We start from the raw sequence: 19,971 nt of genomic DNA on the forward strand, positions 1-19,971 counted from the left end.
TTTTATTGTTGCATTACCTATGTGTAAATGTATATAAAATTTACTGCCAAAATCAGTTGTTTTTTTTTCTTGTTATATTTGTATATGTTTGTTACATACACGAATTTGAACGCAGTGCAAATTGTAACAAGCCATTTCTTATCTTCCTTTTTCAGCCAAAGGCCCGCCCCTGACACAGGTGGGCCGGCTCTGGGGGTGCGAAGCGGCGGAGCGGAGCTCCCTTAGCGCCCGTCACGGCACACTGCACGAGGCCTTCTTCTTATTATTCTTCTCTTACTCTCAGCTTCCCACAATCCTCAGGGTGGAGAGCACACTGGGCCGCTCGGTGATGGAGCGCTGTTTCCCCGTGGCCACAAGGGGGCATCACACAGGTGGAAAATTAAGAAGAGGGGCACATCTGTGTGTGTGAAGGGTGGATGAATGAGACGGCATTCGCCCCGGTGGCAGGCAGCGTGTGATGCAAAGTTACAGTTAAGGGCTGGTTTTGGGCCACGCTACACCACTACACAGCATCAGATTCACAGGCTTCATTAGCGAAAAAGAGCATTTCTGTTGATTTCTTTCAGTGAGTGTGTGTACGTGTGTGTTCCTATGAATGATACCAGAACACTGGAAATTAAATTCTGTGTAAACTGTGATTGTTCGAGGGTGGGGCGCAGGAAGCAGACGTAATATATATCAGGAGTCTCAGAGAAGAAAACTAATGCAATCCCATTTAGTTTAATAAACGTATTTATTGTGTGAGGAGGAGTTTTTGCCATAATGCAATTCAGCACATTTTAAAAGAGGGGTTTAAAAGAAGAAAAGAAATGGAAACGATATCCGAATTGACAACCTAAATGCAAAACGGATGAGCATTTACAGTCTTAATGAATGTCGTTTACACACAGCAACTATTTGCAATTTTTGTAAAAGAGACCGGAACAAAACTCATTTCGCAGCTATATTTTGATCAAAAGAAACTTCCTAGATGTTTAACTTACAATGCAGTTAATAAACTCACCCAGTTCGGTTTAAAATTGCTTTTGTACTTAACCAAATTTAGCACTTAAAATGAGTCAAACTGATTTATGGAATTTCCCTTATTAAGGAAAGCTAAGGCACTTCCTATTAGTGATGCCACACTTGCGTTAAATGAATACTTTCAAAGCTTTTCATCTCCATCCACCACATCTGTGTCCAATTTTTTTTAAAGCCTTAAAGAAAAAGCAATCTTTAAAAAAAACAAAAAAAAAAAACACTAAAGCCCAATTCCTATTTTTTATGTTTTTTGTTTATTTTTAAACTACAAATCTTAACAGTTCTAAAATTGTGGCTTGTGGCTCCGACACGCTTTGACGCCGTTAACTAAAAAGTAGCTATGAGGCGCTGAGGTGAAAAAAAGTGGTTCTACATAAAAGCACTAGTGCTGCACAATTAATCGTGCGAAAAAAAAATCTAAATGACATGGATTGTGCAATTAAAATGGCTGCAATTTACTACAGGTAATGTATGCATAACTGGGAATTTGTCGATGATTTAAGTACAGTACCAGTCAAAAAAGTTTGGACACACCTTGTAATTTAGTGTTTTATGTTTAGAGATGGTCACATTCTAGAACAATACCGGAGCCTTTAAAACTGTAAAATAACACGAATGGACTTGGGTAGTTAAGTAACTACAATGACGACGATCAGTCTACTGGAACAGTATTTGCAAAAATTTAGGGGTGAAGTTAATTTTGAGTTACCAGCCTCAGTGTCCAAAACTTTTGATAGGTACTGAATTTCTTTATTATTTTTTTTATAATTTTGAGGTGATAAATATTAGCACACCTTCACTTAACAAGATCTCTAGTAACGCTTTTTGCCGTTAGCCTAGGGATGGGAATCACAGTGGTGTGAACAGTTTAGAACAGTTCTGTGAACCACCTGCAGGATTATAGAGGAACTGCAACATTTTACGAACTCAAAGGCAAACATGTTTAAATTATTTATTTTTAAATAAAAAAAAATTACCCTCATCTATAATAAATGTTATTAGAACGAATACCAGATGGAACGTTTAATAGTTATAGGCTATATAAATAATCGTAATGTGATTTTTTTTTTTTTTTTTTTTTTTCCATTTTTTTAATTGGATTAAATTGTGCAGCCCTAGAAACCACAGAAAAGTGGATTATTTGATCCAGTAGGGTCGTGGATAAAACCAATTACTACCATGTAGCTCTAAATTTAAGTCAGATTGTGGTGGACAGAAATTAGGATAAAACTGCTTTAAAGTATCCATTTAAATCGGTTGCAGTGAACTGTATTGAAACCTGGCTTTTAAACACTTGTAATCGTCGTGACTCAAGCTTTGCCAGGGAGATCTCTTCGCCTGTGAGGTTTTTTATTGAAAACATTTTTTTTTAATCTGACCGTTGGATTGTTGCTCACCTTTAGTATCCGTCAAACTACATGAAATCTCCCTTAATCACTACGGCTAGATGTGAAAAACTTTCAGGCTGTTAGGGACAAGTGCTTGTTTAACACACACTAAAAAAGAGATCATGCAATTCATTATACAACCTTGAGGGTGTTTTTGTTTTTTTATTTTCTTTGCAACAGCGATGCACATTTACACTAGAAAACGTAACGCAATGATGCTTGTCTGTTTAGTGATGCAACAGCGGTTTAATTAGATTTCACTCTCACACACACGCACACATGAACGAGAACGAATGAAAGACCGTGACTCGTCCATTATCGTCAGTGTGCTTTACACTTCGTGGTTTTTTTTTCCCCTACATAATTTTTTTCTCACTTTCAAAGAATGCAATCTGCAAAATTAAACTAAAAGGATTGAATAAATTTTAAATCTTACAGCTTATTTAATATCAGATCCCATGCTTTAATCAATAAAAAAAAAAAAAAAAAAAAGGTTTCAGCCTGAACCTGCGCACTTCAGCTGAACATGAAACCAAATCACAAACAAACCAAAAAGAAAGAGATCTGGCACACATGATTAATAGATGCTAAAAGGGGAGAAAAGAAGGAAAGAAAAAAAAAACCACGGCAAGTGTGAAAGCATCCTAAACTCGTCTTTATTTGTTTTTCTTACTAGAGCAGGTGTAGTGAGGCGGAGGTCAGCGGCAATACACGGGAACTACAGAATACGAGACGAACTACTGTGAGAAGCTCCTAAGGTGATGCTTTATAGCTCTGTAGCCACACGTTCATTTTCATTCACACGTGTACGTATACGAGCACTGATGCGCGAGTTCAAAAGCAATCCCCGCTTCTTCATACCGAATAAATCACTATGATTATGTCCAGTAATGACTATAAGATATCCTGAGATAGTGTTCTGAAATAAATAATTGACTAAAATAGGATTTTCTATGAAAACCGGCAATAGCTCTCTCTTGTGAGAGTCAAAAGCTTGTGGAGTATTAAAGTGTGAAGTGGATGTCTGCAGAAGGGAAAGAGAATTAATAACTAAAAATCCAAACTGATGTCAGTCAGCGATTGTAGCTGAGGAAACGAGAGGTTTTTTTTGTTTTTGTTTTTTTTTAATGTCCTTCTTCCCTAATCTTTTGGCTTTTTTTATTTTTAAATCAACAAATGTTGGTTAGCTGTTGGCTATTTCAGAATACATATTTTCTTTAACTAAAATAAAATAATAATGAAAAAAAAAACACAAAACGACAAATTGTACATACGGAGATGTATTTTTGCACAGGCATTTTCTTACACGTCTTTTGGTACAGACGAGATCGTTATTATTTATTTAGCGAACGGATTCGTTTTAAGATTTGAAGTGGTTCACTGCCAAGCTGATAATGCAATACACCTCTTAATCGTAAAATCTTCTTCTTTAGAAATTGTGGACTGAAAATCCTTATGAAGGAGCGTTGCCGCCCTAGTGGAGTCATGTTTTTATTTTTACTTATCATCACTATTGCCATGGTTATTATTTCTTTCTTTTTTTTATGTAATAAAATTAAGAGGATGTCCCAGAAGAAAAAAAAGTCTCCAAAAACTTAGATCACACCCATCGCATTTCACTGGCTGTTTGTGTTAAAGGATCCCATGGGCCCTTAAAGCAATTTAATAACGAGAAAAGTGTTGAACACTTAACGCACCGCCGTTGCCAAACGTATTTATATTTATAACACTGCAAGTCGTTCTTTAGCAGCTTTTTAGAACAACAATGAAGCGAAAAAAGTGCCTGAATTTGTTTTCTCACCTGTTTCAGAAGTCATGTTTGTTCCACGTTACACAAGTGTTATTATATAATGTGTTTTTAAGAAACAAGAAAAACTGTCCATGCTACCATCACCCCCGCCATTTCATTACAGTCTCAAACACGCCCTCGTTACCGTTTCTGTGACGATGCATTTAAAGCGTTACACTGAACAGCGATTTGGCAGTTTGGTTAATCGTATGCACTTAAATTTCCTGGCTGATTTTTTTTGGTTTTGCTCGGAAGTGATGTATACGTGCAGAACGCAGGCTGTAAACGTGATCACTTTTCATACACAAAGTATTCCAGTTCGTAGTCATCGGCAGGGGGAAGCGTGGTTCGAGAGTGTGTTTAATACAGTAATGAAGCACAGCCCTGTTTCTCATTGCGTTTATAAATAAGAAAGGAAAGGCGGGCCATTTTTGTTTTGTTCTCCCCCCCCCCCCTTTCTTTCCTGAGCTCCACTGGCAATGTTTATGATGGATTTGTTTTATGATGATGATTTACCAATAATGAAAGCACAGATGTGGAATGTGAATCACAGCTCTGAAACATTAACCCAGAGCGAAGAAAAATATTCAAGTGTGTATATTTTAAGGGTTTTGTTTTTCTTGATTTTTTTTTTTTTTTTTTTTTATAAATCTACATAATCCAATCATTTGAACAGCTGGACTTTTGTGTGTTGGCTGCTATGTAATTCATGAACAAAACATAGTAGGTTAGATTTACGTAATATTTAAAGAAAAAAGATTGTATAGTCTATTTGTTTTGTAACAGGTTTTTCTGTAAATAAAACAAAGTAATTTATACTGTTATTTATAAGAAAACAAATGCACGAGTCTGAGTTTTGTTTGTGAGATTTTGCTGTTTGTTTCAGATTCAAGATGAATGACACGTGTTTCTCTGAAAAGGTTTTTTTTATTAGATACTGTACATAAAACAAAAGGCAATTCAAGACACCGGAATTGTATTTGAACACCGTCACATGCCTGAAGACTAACACGCGTCTTGCGTAAACCTGCTACATGTTGATAACTCGAGAAAGCTTTTGCACTCTGTTCAGCAGGAGGTCACCCTTCTTTATGGTTTCCTGATACTGCCAGTTCTTACTGTCAGGCCTGCAGAAAGAGAGAGAGAAATTCATCATCATAAACTCAGAACAGTTCCTGTGCTTTATAATAATGAATTCCTAAAAAAAAAAAAAAAAAAAAAAATTCAGTTTATGATCTTATTGAGATTGTACAAGTAATCCCTTACTTCCAAATTTCCGCAGATATAAACTGACTGTGAGAAGAATAAAAATCACACAAAGTAGCTCAGGTGTATTGTACAAAACTGTGACACTGCAGATACCGATATTTACAATTATATGGAATTTCCAGTGTGAGGGGACAGGTTTAGTCAAGTGTCAAAGGCGCTAAGACTCACTTTGTCAGACTTAAGAACAAATCGGACTTATAGTGGTGTTCAAAATAATAGCAGTGTGTTGGAAAAAGTGAGTAAAGCTTCATATCCATGTAATAACTTTTAATTTAAATCACATTTTGCATTGAATGTGCAGGGTGTCCAATGCATTTATATGATTTAAATTAAAAGTTATTATATGGATATGGAGCTTTACTCACTTTTTTTCAACACATTGCTATTATTTTGAACACCACTGTATGAACATGCTCCCAGAACAGAACTCGTTAGTAAGGCAGAGTCTACCTGTATATCAAATTATTCTAAGCCTCTTGGTAGGTTTCTCGCCTGCCATGCACATGACCCGGGTTAAGTTCCTACCCAATGCCCAAACCTTAGCCACTAGGGACCAAGTCCGGATAAAATGGGAGGGTTGCATCAAGAAGGGCATCCAGTGTAAAACCTGTGCCAAGTTGTGTGTGGAGCGGAAAGTCCACCGTGGTGACTTCTGAATGGGAGCCGCCAAAAGACCGACAAGTACTCACTAACTGTTCCTATTAAACTTTTTTTTCCTTTTACTTCTACATTTACACAGCTTTAAATTTTTTTATTTTGATTTTAATTCACCTTGCTGAAGATATTCCTAACAATACACTTTTTTTTTTACCTGTTGGTCTCGACAATCTCATTCACTTTGTCGATCTTGCAGTGCAGTCGGCCAGCAGCGATAAACCTCGATAGCTCCCTTAGGAAAGAAGAAAAAATAATAATAAAGTGAAGTGTGTTGAGAATGTGCATGTGTAAATATTTAAAGGACAAGTTGTACGCACTGGTCAATAAACTCTGTGCTGACACCAAAGGCATCAGCCATATAGCCAAGCGTGAGAGAGCGGTATGACTCCAAGAGCTGGCTGTAGGCCAGAATGCGCATCTCACGCACGTAGTAACGATAGTGAGGAGCAAAGAGCCAGTCCCTCTTCATTTCCTGCTTAACACGAGCTGCGGGAGTACAAACAGCATAGAGCAAGTTAATAAAAACAAGCACAGACTGATGGACGGAGAGAAAGAAAGGGAGTATGATCAGGACTCACCCAGAGACTGGAAGAAGATGGAGTAACGGCACTCGTAGAGAGAGAACAGGTACTGACGCACTCCGGGCAGACTGTGCAGCACCTCCAGAATCTCCGCACCTTTAATAACCTGAAAGGAGACCAGTGTTCTTATATCTACTTTGCACATGCTGCACCAATTTTTCTCTCTCTGCTCTGTGTGAATCCTCTCACCTTCTCCCTCAGGTCCGGCCTCTTCAGCGCGATCATGCAGACGTAGACGGTGTACGTGACGAACGTCTTGTAGTCCATGAGCTCATATGAGGTAAAGGTGGAGACAGTGTCGAGGAAAAGCTCGGCAGCCTGCTTGAAGTCTCTGATGGCGACGCAGTACAGGCCCTGATACACCTTTAGGCGGTTCCTCCTGTCCCAGTCTCCGCCCTCTTCGATCAGACTGTCGAGATCGAATTCGGTTAAAACGTGAGAAAGGGTTCAATGAGTAACAATGTCACGATTGTATATCCTTTACCTCTTGGCTTTCTCGGTGTTGCGCGTGATGAGGTCGCTGTCCATGTAAAACAGCCCGATCCTCAGCAGGTAGAAGACAATGTCCAAGCGGTGGCCCAGCGCAACGGTTTTGTCGTAGGTTTTCCTAAATGCGGTCAGAGCTCCTTCCTAAATTGCGAGGAAAAAAAAGAAAATGAATGTAGTGTTGAAGCAGCAGGCGTGTTGGACAACCAAGATAAAGCTCTACACCTCACCTTGTCTCCGATCCGGATCAGATACTCGGCTTTGGCCATCATGGTGTCGCGGATCTCGCTTTCGCCAAGGTTCTTCTCTGCGTCCTCCAGGACCTCGTCCAGGCGCTTCAGCTCGTCCTCATTGGCTTTTTTCATCTTGTTTAGCAGGTCCGTGTCCACGGGCCACTTTAGTTCTTTACACAAGGTCTCGTAGTAAGGAGCCATGTCTGAAATAACACACGGAATTCAAAACGGTTCCTCATAAATACTCATTAAAATGCATATCAATATAAAGATTTTTCTCTTTATAAATAATTTTATTTTCAGATATATATAAATATATTAAATTATATATTGTTTTCACTAAAATTCTCTTCACCTCCATATACACAAGATTTTAAGGTGAAATTAAAGATTGAAGAAGATTTACTGACTAAAAAGTCTATTTGTTAATAAAAGGAGACCATAAAAAACTATATATATATATATATATATATACTTGGCTAAATTGCAAACATCATTGTGCAACATTATTAGCCGGTTATTTTCCCCCACCCGCTTTCCGTAAAATCATACTGATTGGTTTATTTGGCAGGGTATCTGCGCACGGATTGGCTGGTTTCAGCGCGAGCACGTATCAGCAGCCCATCGTAGTCCAAAAGGGCGGGGTTATATCGTATTACGGGTGGGAACAGTAACCTTGTTAGCGTTCAGCTAGCATGATTATTTCACGCTAGCTCGTGTAGCCTTAATCGAGAAGCGCGGCATGTGAAAAGACACACATTGAGTATTGGAGGACCCAAGGCAGGTTTAAATACTCACTGTTTGATCGAATCGCCTCCATGAGCTCGGTCTTCACCTCGGCATCCTGCCTGTGATCATCGAGAGTGAGCAGAAACTTAAGCTGCGCGATCCTCAGATCGGGGTTTTTGGGCAGCCCCTCCTCCTCCAGGTTCTCTAACGGCATTCTGGTGACTTCGGGTATTCGGTCAGCGCGAGCGAGGGGAACGAGAACGGGGCGAGCTCAAACTGACAACCGACGATGACTCTGAAGAAATCCAAACAACAGTAAAAATGTATGGCAGTCACTTCCGGTGAGCCGCAACTCAACGAGGCGAAAAAAAGAGGGCACGCTTGGAGGAGCGCACAGGCGGTGAAATGAGGTAGTGACGCCTAGCGGTCGTATTTATGTCCGGCTGACAAGGATGAGATCCAGTCAAGTTGTTTAATGCAGTTATGTTGCAGGCTTTAACAAACATTCACTTCTGTACAATATATACTGTTATTCAGTTATTCAAAATCTGTGATTAATTATAATTTTACATTCACACAAAAAGGACACTTATTAAAAAGGTCCTAATAATTATACTACTACTACTACTACTACTAATAATAATAATAATATTGACAAGATTTAATAAAAAACACTACAAAAGAAGAAAACCCAAGGACTATGATGATGATGATGATGATGATTATTATTATTATTATTATTATTATTATTATTATTATTAATAATAATAATAATAATAATAGGATGATGATGATGGTTATTATTATTATTATTATTATTATTATTATTATTATTATAGGATAATGATGATTATTATTAATAATAATAATAATAATAATAATAATAATAATAAACAGTAAAAATATAATTAAATATTTGTATTTAAGGGAAAATATATTAAATAAAAATAACTGATAAATAATAATTACTACTCACTCACTCACCCTCTATACCGCATGGACCTGGAGCCTATCACAGGAGACTTAGGACACGAGGCAGGGTACACCCTGGACAGGGTGCCAATCCATCGCAGGGCACACACACACACATCAACTCATGCACACACCCATTCACACACTAGGGGCAATTTGGGAACGCCAATTAGTCTAACCTGCATATCTTTTGACTGTGGGAGGAAACCGGAGTACCTGGAAGAAACTCACCAAGCACAGGGAGAACATGCAAACTCCATGCACACAGAGACGGGAATCGAGCCTGGCCGAGAAACGAACCCGGACAATAATTACTACTACTCAATAATAATAATGATAATACTTAATAATAATAACAATAATAATAATAATACATTATTATTATTGTTGTTATTATTATTATACTAATAACAATAATAATTATTATTATTGGTATACTACTAATAATTACAATTATTGTGATGTAAGGGTTCACAAACTTTCTCACTTGATTAAACTTATAATATTTAAAAATGCTTGGAAATGATTATTACAAGACTTTTTCAGGTTTGTTAAGATGCCTGTGCACCTGAGTTACACAATTTAAAAGCGTTTGGACCAAAATGTAAGGTTTCTTTTAATTAAATCATCGCTTTGGAAATCATGTTGGCGAGCAAAGTTGGTAATTCATTTAAAATGATCATGCTGTCTCGCTTCCTGTTGGGTGTATCCTCATGTAACTCTCTCTCTCTCTCTCTCTTTCTTTACAGAGTTTACAGTACAACAGTGCCCACTTACACAGGCTTGAGTACTACAATCGCGATTGAAAGATTGAATAAACAAATAAGACATTGTTCTTGGCCGGTTATTTATTAAGGAAGATCATCCAATAACACTTGGAGAACTATTTCTCAAGACTGCTGTTTTTCTGCCTCTGTTTTACTGTATTTTAAGCAATAGGCCGGTCTATTAATTCCATTTACCTCTGAGAGAGCGTGCCAAAGACATAAGAGGGATGATGTCAGTAACTGTGGCTTTTTCCACTGGCTTTGGAAAGCTGACGGGGCAGATCGCAAGGTCTGAGGTGAGGCAAATGAGAACCTAGTGAAGTGTGCACCCTGCGGAGTTTAGTCGCAAATCGAACCGAACGCCCGGCCTATTGATGACATGGTAGTAATTATAATTAAGGTTTAAATTGTATGCGGGACTCAGGGGAGCTGATCTCCTGCACCTTCTGCTGAATTGAATGGCAGAACAAAATGAGCTTGGAACGCTTAACCTATTAAGATGGAACTAGAATTCTTCTACTCCTTGTAGTCACATGTCCATGATATCAGTGTCGAGACCTCGGTAATAATAGTCAATTAAATGAACGGAACATTTAAGCCCAGATATTATAGCCTGCTTTCATATCCAATGGAAAGTCAATGGAGCAAATCGCCGGTCTGTGGAGGTTTAAAGGTTTAACTGATTATGGAAAATGAGAATTTACTGAAGCATACGAGTCATTTGCAAACCAGATCAATTAACATACCACGACACAAAACTTTCAGCTAAAACCAAAGAAAAACTCCATAGATGTGATAATTTGCTCATTCTGTACATTCAGGTCGTCTGCTGACTTCATTTTATTGCCACATAACGTTGCTGAGTCTCGACCTGAGAATCTGACGCAACCCCAGATCATAACACTGTCTCCAGAGGCTTGTACAGTGGACACTATGCATGATGGGTGACCCGCTTCACGAGCTTCCCTTCTTACCCTGACACGCCCATCACTCTGGAATAGGATCAACCTGGACTTATCAGACCACATGACCTTTTTCCATCACTCCAATGTCTGATCTTTAGCTCCCTATCAAACTCAAGCCTGTTTTTCTAATGTGTCTTACCAACAAGTGATTTTCCCATGGACACATCATATGAAAATCCTCATACTTTCATTGTTAAATATAGCTCTGAACGCAGTGGTGGGACAGTGTTATAATATGGGGTTGCTTTGTGGGTCAGGTCTAGTTTCAGCTACGTTATGCACCCAAAAAAATTAAGTAGGTTGATGATTCCACAGGCATATTCCATGATAACAGCGCCAGGATTCATCGGGCTTAAATTGTGAGAGTGGATCCGGGAGCATGAGACATCTCTCACACACATGGATTGGTCACCATATAGTCCAGACCTTAACCCCATTTAGAATCTTTGGGATGTGATGGAGAAGGCTTTATGCAGTGGTCTGATTTTCCCATCATCAATACAAGATCTTGGAGAGAAATTCCTGCGACTCTGGACAGAAATAAATGTTGCAACATTGCATAAGTCTACCGAAACGGCGCCGCGGCCGTAAGCGAAGTAAAAGTCGAGTGCAGTATTAGAGTCTGCGCCTTTATTGTGAATATGATGATCATATCCGGACCTCTTGGTTTATTCCTGTTAAGTTTGTTTAAACGTATATGACTAGCTTTATGATGTCACTCAAACATGTTTTATGAAATATCCTGTCAATTACCCATCCAGCGTTAGCAATGCAGAACGGTTTTTAAAAGTCTAATTGAAAATAAGACATTGTGTAAGGTTAGTAAACTCCCAAACGTGCCGTGGATGACGCGACCCCCATGTCGAGGATCATTACCGCTGATGAAACTTATGTATGACCCTGAGATGAAGCAACAGTCTTTACAGTGGAAGAGCCCCCGCTACCCCGCTGCTCGACCAAGTGCATGCTCATTGTCTTTTTTAACATTCGTGGCCACCGGCCAGACCGTCGATAGTGAACTTTATCACCAGGTTTTAATGTGTCTTATTTATTTACTTATTGATTTAGAGTAATTTGTCCTAACATCAGAGTACACTGGTACAAGGTTTATTGCTCATTAACCAAATGCTAAAAGACTTCTTTAAAAGTCTCCTTTCTTGCTCACTATAATAAGGGCAGTTGAACCAATCAACCTGCATCAATCATCAGGGATTTTAACAATCCTTTATCAGTAACCTTTGGGTCGGTGCTTGACCGTACCCTTGTGGGTCACTGAATGATCCATGAAAGATATGAGGTGAGAAATTGTGACAGTAATATTGATTAAATCCCTGGCAGCATATAGTCCAAAGGTTAGTATTTAATATAAGATTCAGAATATAACATGGTGACCTTTAGACATGGATGGTTTGGTGGAAAGTCATGGCTGTGCACGCTGCTTGAAATCTCGGAAGACAAACAGCGAAGCGACACAAGCGGGTAGCCGCATTCTCATCTGGGATTAGGATAGGGTACACCTCTAGATTACGAACTTCAAACTGTCACACGCTTACCGAGCATGAAGCTGAGAAGCTTGGGGGCTTCCTTCATGAACTGCACATCAGGTCAGACTTTAAACAGCACCTAGATTAAGGCAGTTTAAGGATGAAAGGAGATGGCAACCAATAAACAGGTGCTCCTCTGTGCCGGCTTCTAATATTGTGATGAGCGTTGCTGTCTCCATTTGCCCTCTTGTGTATGATGTATGTTTATATATATATTTTAAATACAAAAGTTCTCCAACTTAGGTGGTTTGGTGTGGGGCTTGGTGGTGTAGTGGTAAATGACTTGCTCCTGAGATCAGAGATTGTTGGTTCGAATCTGGCTTGGCCCCAGGATTGATGTGCATGAAGGTGACGGATAAACAGGAGTTGGAGAGTGAGGGATGAAGGAGATTGTTGAAAATGGTGCTGCAGGATAACTGAAAAAGTGTGGGTGATAGTTTAACTATTATCCAAAAACTAAGTCGAAACCCTCTTATCAAGCTGCATAACCCTTTATTTCTTCTGCCCTGATCCTGGGGAGGCAGCTGCCTGCATTTACCCCCCCTTCAGGTTGCACCCTCCGGCCTACAGTCCTGAACCATTTACGCTCATATCCTTGAGTCCTGGCTGGGTTTCGAACCAGCAACCTCTCTGTCCAGAGGCAAGCACTCATCTACATGAGCTACAGGATCTCATACAGGGGTTTGTTTTTAAGGACCTTTTGAATTTGTTTTCTTAACTCAAGGTAAAATCTTTCCTGGGGTTTGAACTAGCAACCTCAAGAGGCAGCTCTCATACACATGAGCTATTTGTTTCCACACCTAAAGGGGCTTTGCAAAAGCCTTTCACTTTGTCTTTGTCTTTGTGTTCCTAACCCTGACCTATGATAAAGTGAAATAGCAGTCCTTCTAAAGTTAAGGCTGGGTTTGAAACAGCAACATCACATGAGAGATAGGACCACGTAGCTGTTGTCTGCTTATTTAAAGCTTTTCATTTTGTGTCCTTAACCCTGAATTAACAATTAAGCAATATCAATCTGTGTTCAAACCAATGACACACACACAGAGCTGATGTTTTTCATTTTTATGCTTTTCACTTTGTGCTCTCAACCCTTACTTAAAGACAAAGCAAAACACTCATTCACAGGGTTTGAACCAACAATAACATCATTCTGAGGCAAGGTTTATCCACCTGAGCTAAACAGCCTCTCACCAAATTCCTTTTTAAGAGTTTTTTGGTGCACTAGAGAGCATGTCACTACCCACTACAGGACAATAGTGTCCGATTCCTGAAGCTTTTATTATGAGAATGTGGTGGAGGCTCAGCGCTCGTCACCTCCATGTAGATTCTCTTCTACACCTCCCACACCTTCCTACTCGTGTTGCTCAGACTCCCCCTGACTCTGCAGTTCCTGTATCCTACACACATTGTGTTTCCAACCAGGCTTTCAGCACTCATATCTTGAAAAACCTAACTGTAGGCTAATGGCCTAAAACTGCCTCACCTTAAGCCCATGTTATCCTTTACTTGACAACACCTATACAAGCCTTAAAGCAGGACTGCCAGATGTACACTTAACTCTATGTTCTGAACCAATAAACCGTAGCAACCTACAGAGCCTCCCCAGTATTGCACGGAGAATAATCTTTTACTTGTCAACACCTCTATACAAAAACATGTGCTTGAAAATGAATGACAGCACTTCAGATAAGCCTTGAAGCCTGACTGTCACATGCTGGTGCAACTACCTACTACACCACCGCAGGACAAAACCCTTGAGCCACATCTCAGGATGAAATACCAGACTAAGCTTGGATGACAGGAGGTTTAATACACAAGATAAACTGCCTGAGAGAATCACGAACTTGAGTGTGGCTTTGTGGTAAAGCACTTGATTTCCCAACCTGAGGTCTGTGGCAGCATCGTTTAGGTAATGTGTCTAGACAGCTCAGTCTTTCAACCCCAGTTTGACTCTGGCTTAGGGAAATACCCCAGGTGTGCTGAATTCAAGGAGAACAGCATACGATTCTAACACATCTTTATTTATTTTTTAGAATAAGAAAATTGAGAGAAAGTAAATTTTGTGAAATAATCTGTCATCTCGCATCTGCATCGTCGTCATCTCGAATGTTTTTCTAGCTGCAAATCCTCCTAAACCATTCATGGGAATTGAACCAAACTGTCACTAGAACCTTTATTAGGAAGTGTAAATGTGCACTAGGTATTCATTAAAAAAAATTAATACGTAATATTTCTGTTGATATGTTACCTAAGTTTCCTTTTTTTACATGTTAATTGGATAACTAAAAAAAAAAGGAAATCCTACATATGTATCTGGTGATCTGTCCTGATGAAATTATTAATGTTAATGGAGATTTAATAACTTCTACACCCTCTCTTGTTACCAGGATAATGATTTCTGGAATTTCATACAGGAATTATCTTTTTTCTTAGGTGCTCTAAATTGAATACGTTGAACAAAAATCTGAGAATAAGGCTGATGTATGAAAGTATGATTCACTGATGGTTGTCCAGTCATATGGGGGTGCTGCGCTCATGTGGGTGGGAATTACATTATGTGGAAACTGTCTGCATTTGGCTGCATTTATCCCTTATGTCACTGTAGGGGTAAGACATGTGGACCTTAGACTGATGTAACTGCTGATTAGTGCGTATAGGGAAAGTCTATAAAGGTATAAATATCTCGAGTACCAGGCTTATACTGTATAGGCACGTAAAAATACACTGGAGTTGTTCATGTAGCACTGATTATTTCCCAAAACCTGCACATCCTGAAGTGTTTTCGTCTCCTACACAGCAATATGTCAATACTAGCATGAGGGGCGTTCAAGTATACCCAGGACACAGTGATGAAATTATTATTATTATTTTTTTTAAACTGATTCGAATTTACAGAAGACTTAAAATCTCCATAAAGAAATGAAACTACCACATTCACATAATTCTTTACAGTTGTTACCATGGAAACAGTAAGAAATTACAAGCGAAACCTTGCAGCTGGAACTACTGTCAGAATGGATGATGCAGGAAAGACACTCTCTAACTAGTGAGAACTGAAAAAAACATCAAATAGCGCTGAGGTATTAAAAGAGTACAAATAATACAGTACAATGCAGGAGTGTAATTCTGCGGCTCACTATCATTCCTGAATTTAAAGTGTGTAATTAGAACTATTTAAAATGTCCTCAGCTGCACTCTACACTTATAAGTATGAAAAGCAGTCAAGAATAAAAAGATCAAAAGAGATTTTAAAAAAAGGAGATAAAAGCATCATTGTGTCTGGTATTTTTGTTCAAGAAAGTGTAGAAAAGCCTGAACAATGGCGCTTATCTTCCTCAGGTGGTAATGAAGTCCTGCAGCTTTTTGCTCTTTGCGTGTGTTTGTCCGGCTGCATTCATCTACATATTCTTCCTCTGGCCGGACACAAAGGCCAAAACTCAGCTGGAAATCATTTGGGATTTCAGAAACATCGAAGTGTGTGACTCTACGACTTGGTGTCACAGATGTGAAAGGAAACAACAAAAATGTGAATCTGTTCACTAATACTGTGCTCTTCATACAGTATATACAGGTGCATCTCAATATATTAGAATATCATTGAAAAGTTGAATATTTCAGTAATCCAATTCAAAAAGAAAAACTTATAGATGTAATAAACAGACTGATATATTTCAAATATATTTCTTGTTTATTCCTTTTAATTTGGATGATTATGAAACGAAGCCCATTTAAGAATTTGGTGCATTCACAAGGAGTGGACTGCAGCTGAAGTCAGTGCTTTAAGAGCCACCATTTACAGACGTTTCCAGGACAACTGTCGCATTCCTTGAACCTGAGACAGTGCCACTCCAAGCCACTAATAAACCAGAGACCGTGTCAGAGGCATCTTACTGTACCTGGGCTAAGGACAAAAAGGACTGGACATTTGCTCAGTGGGCCGAAGTCCTCTTTTTAGATGAAAGTAAATTTTTATTTGGAAATCAAGGTCCAGGAGTCTGGAGAAAGAGAGGAGGCAGAGAATCCAAGTTGCTTGAGGTCCAATATAAAGTTTGCATGGTGTCATGACGGGGTGGTATTGGCTGTTAATGCCGTGGGCAGAAAAGGGCAGGCACAGGCGCAGAGGGTTGTTTTTGAACAAAAGAGTCTTTATTTTGGATATAGCCAAAACAGGACTCCCAAAGAAACAAAACAAACAAAGAAATGGACACGTAAATTATACAACCCATAACTGACCAATACCCATGCTAGAGGACAAGACACAAGACATAAGCATTATGCTGATATACTTGGTTACCTGACAAGACACAGACTCTAATACACCAACTACACATAACTATAAGCATTATGTAGAGACACATGCTTAAAGACACAACACAGAGTCAAGCTAAGCATGGAGCTGAAAATGGGGACAAGAGACACTCGGAGAGACCAGAGACAGGACTAGAGACACGAGACAGGACTAAGGCTAAAGACATGGCAATTAGCTAAACATGGTCATTAGCTAACCATGGCAGTCAGCCACACATACATCTAGCTAAGCATGTCTTTAGCCTAACATGCACATAGCTACACACAACACTAGGGACTCGGGACACAGAAACACAGAGGCTAGGCTAGGCGACACACAGAGGCTAGGCTAGGCGACACACAGAGGCTAGGCTAGGCGACACACAGAGGCTAGGCTAGGCTAGGCGACACACAGAGGCTAGGCTAGGCTAGGCGACACACAGAGGCTAGGCTAGGCTAGGCGACACACAGAGGCTAGGCTAGGCTAGGGGACACACAGAGGCTAGGATAGGCTAGGGGACACACAGAGGCTAGGCTAGGCTAGGGGACACACAGAGGCTAGGCTAGGCTAGGCGACACACAGAGGCTAGGCTAGGCTAGGCGACACACAGAGGCTAGGCTAGGCTAGGGGACACACAGAGGCTAGGCTAGGCTAGGGGACACACAGAGGCTAGGCTAGGCTAGGGGACACACAGAGGCTAGGCTAGGCTAGGGGACACACAGAGGCTAGGCTAGGCTAGGGGACACACAGAGGCTAGGCTAGGCTAGGGGACACACAGAGGCTAGGCTAGGCTAGGGGACACACAGAGGCTAGGCTAGGCTAGGGGACACACAGAGGCTAGGCTAGGCTAGGGAACACACAGAGGCTAGGCTAGGGGACACAAAGAGGCTAGGCTAGGCTAGGGGACACACAGAGGCTAGGCTAGGCTAGGCTAGGGGACACACAGAGGCTAGGCTGGGCTAGGGGACACACAGAGGCTAGGCTAGGGGACACACATAGGCTAGGCTAACAAACAACACAACATGACTCAACACCGAATCAGCTCCACACACACTTGAACACCAAAGACGTACATGCAAACACCTTTAGCTTGGGGACATTCTAAGTAGTTATGGATTAACATGAACTACAAAATAACAATATAAAATAAACCAAAATATAAACAAAGAAAAACAATACACAACACAAAATGCCCACTTGACAGTACGTACAAACGTTCAATGCTCAACCCAGTTTCCCAGACTAATCAGCTCTTTATTGAAGATTTAACGACCTACCTCGGTTCAGGTGTGCTCCCGCATCACCTGACCAAGGTGCCTTCTGGGAAACTGAGTCTGCAAAACAAAAACTCCAAAGGGCAAAACAGTGCCCTCTAGTGGCGATTCCTTACACATGGTCAGTGGTGGGTAGCCCTGTCATCTGCTGATGTTGGTCCACTGTGTTTTATCAGGTCCAAGGTCAGCACAGCTAATAGAACACGTCATGCTTCACTCTGCTGACCAGCTTTATGGAGAAATATAAAGTTTGCATGGTGTCATGACGGGGTGGTATTGGCTGTTAATGCCGTGGGCAGAAAAGGGCAGGCACAGGCGCAGAGGGTTGTTTTTGAACAAAAGAGTCTTTATTTTGGATATAGCCAAAACAGGACTCCCAAAGAAACAAAACAAACAAAGAAATGGACACGTAAATTATACAACCCATAACTGACCAATACCCATGCTAGAGGACAAGACACAAGACATAAGCATTATGCTGATATACTTGGTTACCTGACAAGACACAGACTCTAATACACCAACTACACATAACTATAAGCATTATGTAGAGACACATGCTTAAAGACACAACACAGAGTCAAGCTAAGCATGGAGCTGAAAATGGGGACAAGAGACACTCGGAGAGACCAGAGACAGGACTAGAGACACGAGACAGGACTAAGGCTAAAGACATGGCAATTAGCTAAACATGGTCATTAGCTAACCATGGCAGTCAGCCACACATACATCTAGCTAAGCATGTCTTTAGCCTAACATGCACATAGCTACACACAACACTAGGGACTCGGGACACAGAAACACAGAGGCTAGGCTAGGCGACACACAGAGGCTAGGCTAGGCGACACACAGAGGCTAGGCTAGGCTAGGCGACACACAGAGGCTAGGCTAGGCTAGGCGACACACAGAGGCTAGGCTAGGCTAGGGGACACACAGAGGCTAGGCTAGGCTAGGCGACACACAGAGGCTAGGCTAGGCTAGGGGACACACAGAGGCTAGGCTAGGCTAGGGGACACACAGAGGCTAGGCTAGGCTAGGGGACACACAGAGGCTAGGCTAGGCTAGGCGACACACAGAGGCTAGGCTAGGCTAGGGGACACACAGAGGCTAGGCTAGGGGACACACAGAGGCTAGGCTAGGCTAGGGGACACACAGAGGCTAGGCTAGGCTAGGGGACACACAGAGGCTAGGCTAGGGGACACACAGAGGCTAGGCTAGGGGACACACAGAGGCTAGGCTAGGCTAGGGGACACACAGAGGCTAGGCTAGGCTAGGGAACACACAGAGGCTAGGCTAGGGGACACAAAGAGGCTAGGCTAGGCTAGGGGACACACAGAGGCTAGGCTAGGGGACACAAAGAGGCTAGGCTAGGCTAGGGGACACACAGAGGCTAGGCTAGGCTAGGGGACACACAGAGGCTAGGCTAGGCTAGGGGACACACAGAGGCTAGGCTAGGCTAGGGGACACACAGAGGCTAGGCTAGGCTAGGGGACACACAGAGGCTAGGCTAGGCTAGGGGACACACAGAGGCTAGGCTAGGCTAGGGGACACAAAGAGGCTAGGCTAGGCTAGGGAACACACAGAGGCTAGGCTAGGCTAGGGAACACACAGAGGCTAGGCTAGGCTAGGGGACACACAGAGGCTAGGCTAGGGGACACAAAGAGGCTAGGCTAGGCTAGGGGACACACAGAGGCTAGGCTAGGGGACACAAAGAGGCTAGGCTAGGCTAGGGGACACACAGAGGCTAGGCTAGGCTAGGGGACACACAGAGGCTAGGCTAGGGGACACACAGAGGCTAGGCTAGGGGACACACAGAGGCTAGGCTAGGCTAGGGGACACACAGAGGCTAGGCTAGGGGACACACAGAGGCTAGGCTAGGCTAGGGGACACACAGAGACTAGGCTATGCTAGGGGACACACAGAGGCTAGGCTAGGCTAGGCTAGGGGACACACAGAGGCTAGGATAGGCTAGGCTAGGGGACACACAGAGGCTAGGATAGGCTAGGCTA

The 19,971-nt window shown here is 41.3% G+C and overlaps 2 protein-coding genes across 6 annotated transcripts in view; one reads left to right on the plus strand and one right to left on the minus strand.

Annotated features, from left to right (window-relative positions):
- LOC128511636 (ataxin-7) overlaps nt 1-19,971 on the plus strand; it is a 118,930-nt gene that overhangs the window by 30,337 nt on the left and 68,622 nt on the right. For 4 of the 5 annotated variants that reach the window (XM_053484580.1, XM_053484581.1, XM_053484582.1 and 1 more), the window contains one exon: nt 156-3,523. In XM_053484580.1, coding sequence (XP_053340555.1) covers nt 156-173 — 18 coding nt within the window. In that variant the 3' untranslated portion in view covers nt 174-3,523. Of the gene's footprint in view, nt 1-155; nt 3,524-19,971 lie in introns of those variants that run through there. The other variant, XR_008356187.1, reaches the window with a different exon arrangement.
- psmd6 (proteasome 26S subunit, non-ATPase 6) lies at nt 5,105-8,492 on the minus strand. The gene is made up of 8 exons (XM_053484584.1): nt 8,222-8,492; nt 7,421-7,626; nt 7,189-7,334; nt 6,894-7,113; nt 6,702-6,810; nt 6,441-6,609; nt 6,278-6,355; nt 5,105-5,324 (listed from the first exon to the last, which is right to left on the minus strand). The coding sequence occupies exons 1-8, from the start codon at nt 8,364-8,366 to the stop codon at nt 5,228-5,230; spliced, it is 1,170 nt and encodes a 389-aa protein (XP_053340559.1). The 5' UTR covers nt 8,367-8,492; the 3' UTR covers nt 5,105-5,227.

The sequence above is a fragment of the Clarias gariepinus genome, chromosome 23, assembly GCF_024256425.1.
Source record: "Clarias gariepinus isolate MV-2021 ecotype Netherlands chromosome 23, CGAR_prim_01v2, whole genome shotgun sequence".
Lineage (NCBI taxonomy): Eukaryota > Metazoa > Chordata > Actinopteri > Siluriformes > Clariidae > Clarias > Clarias gariepinus.

Bases quoted from the DNA above. Each gene is read 5' to 3' on its own strand.
- psmd6 (XM_053484584.1), bottom strand. From the start codon at position 8,366: ATGCCGTTAGAGAACCTGGAGGAGGAGGGGCTGCCCAAAAACCCCGAT. The intron at 7,627-8,221 runs GTGAGTATTTAA...GTGTTATTTCAG, and splicing joins GGAGGCGATTCGATCAAACA to ACATGGCTCCTTACTACGAG. The intron at 6,610-6,701 runs GTGAGTCCTGAT...GTACTCCCGCAG, and splicing joins CATCTTCTTCCAGTCTCTGG to CTCGTGTTAAGCAGGAAATG.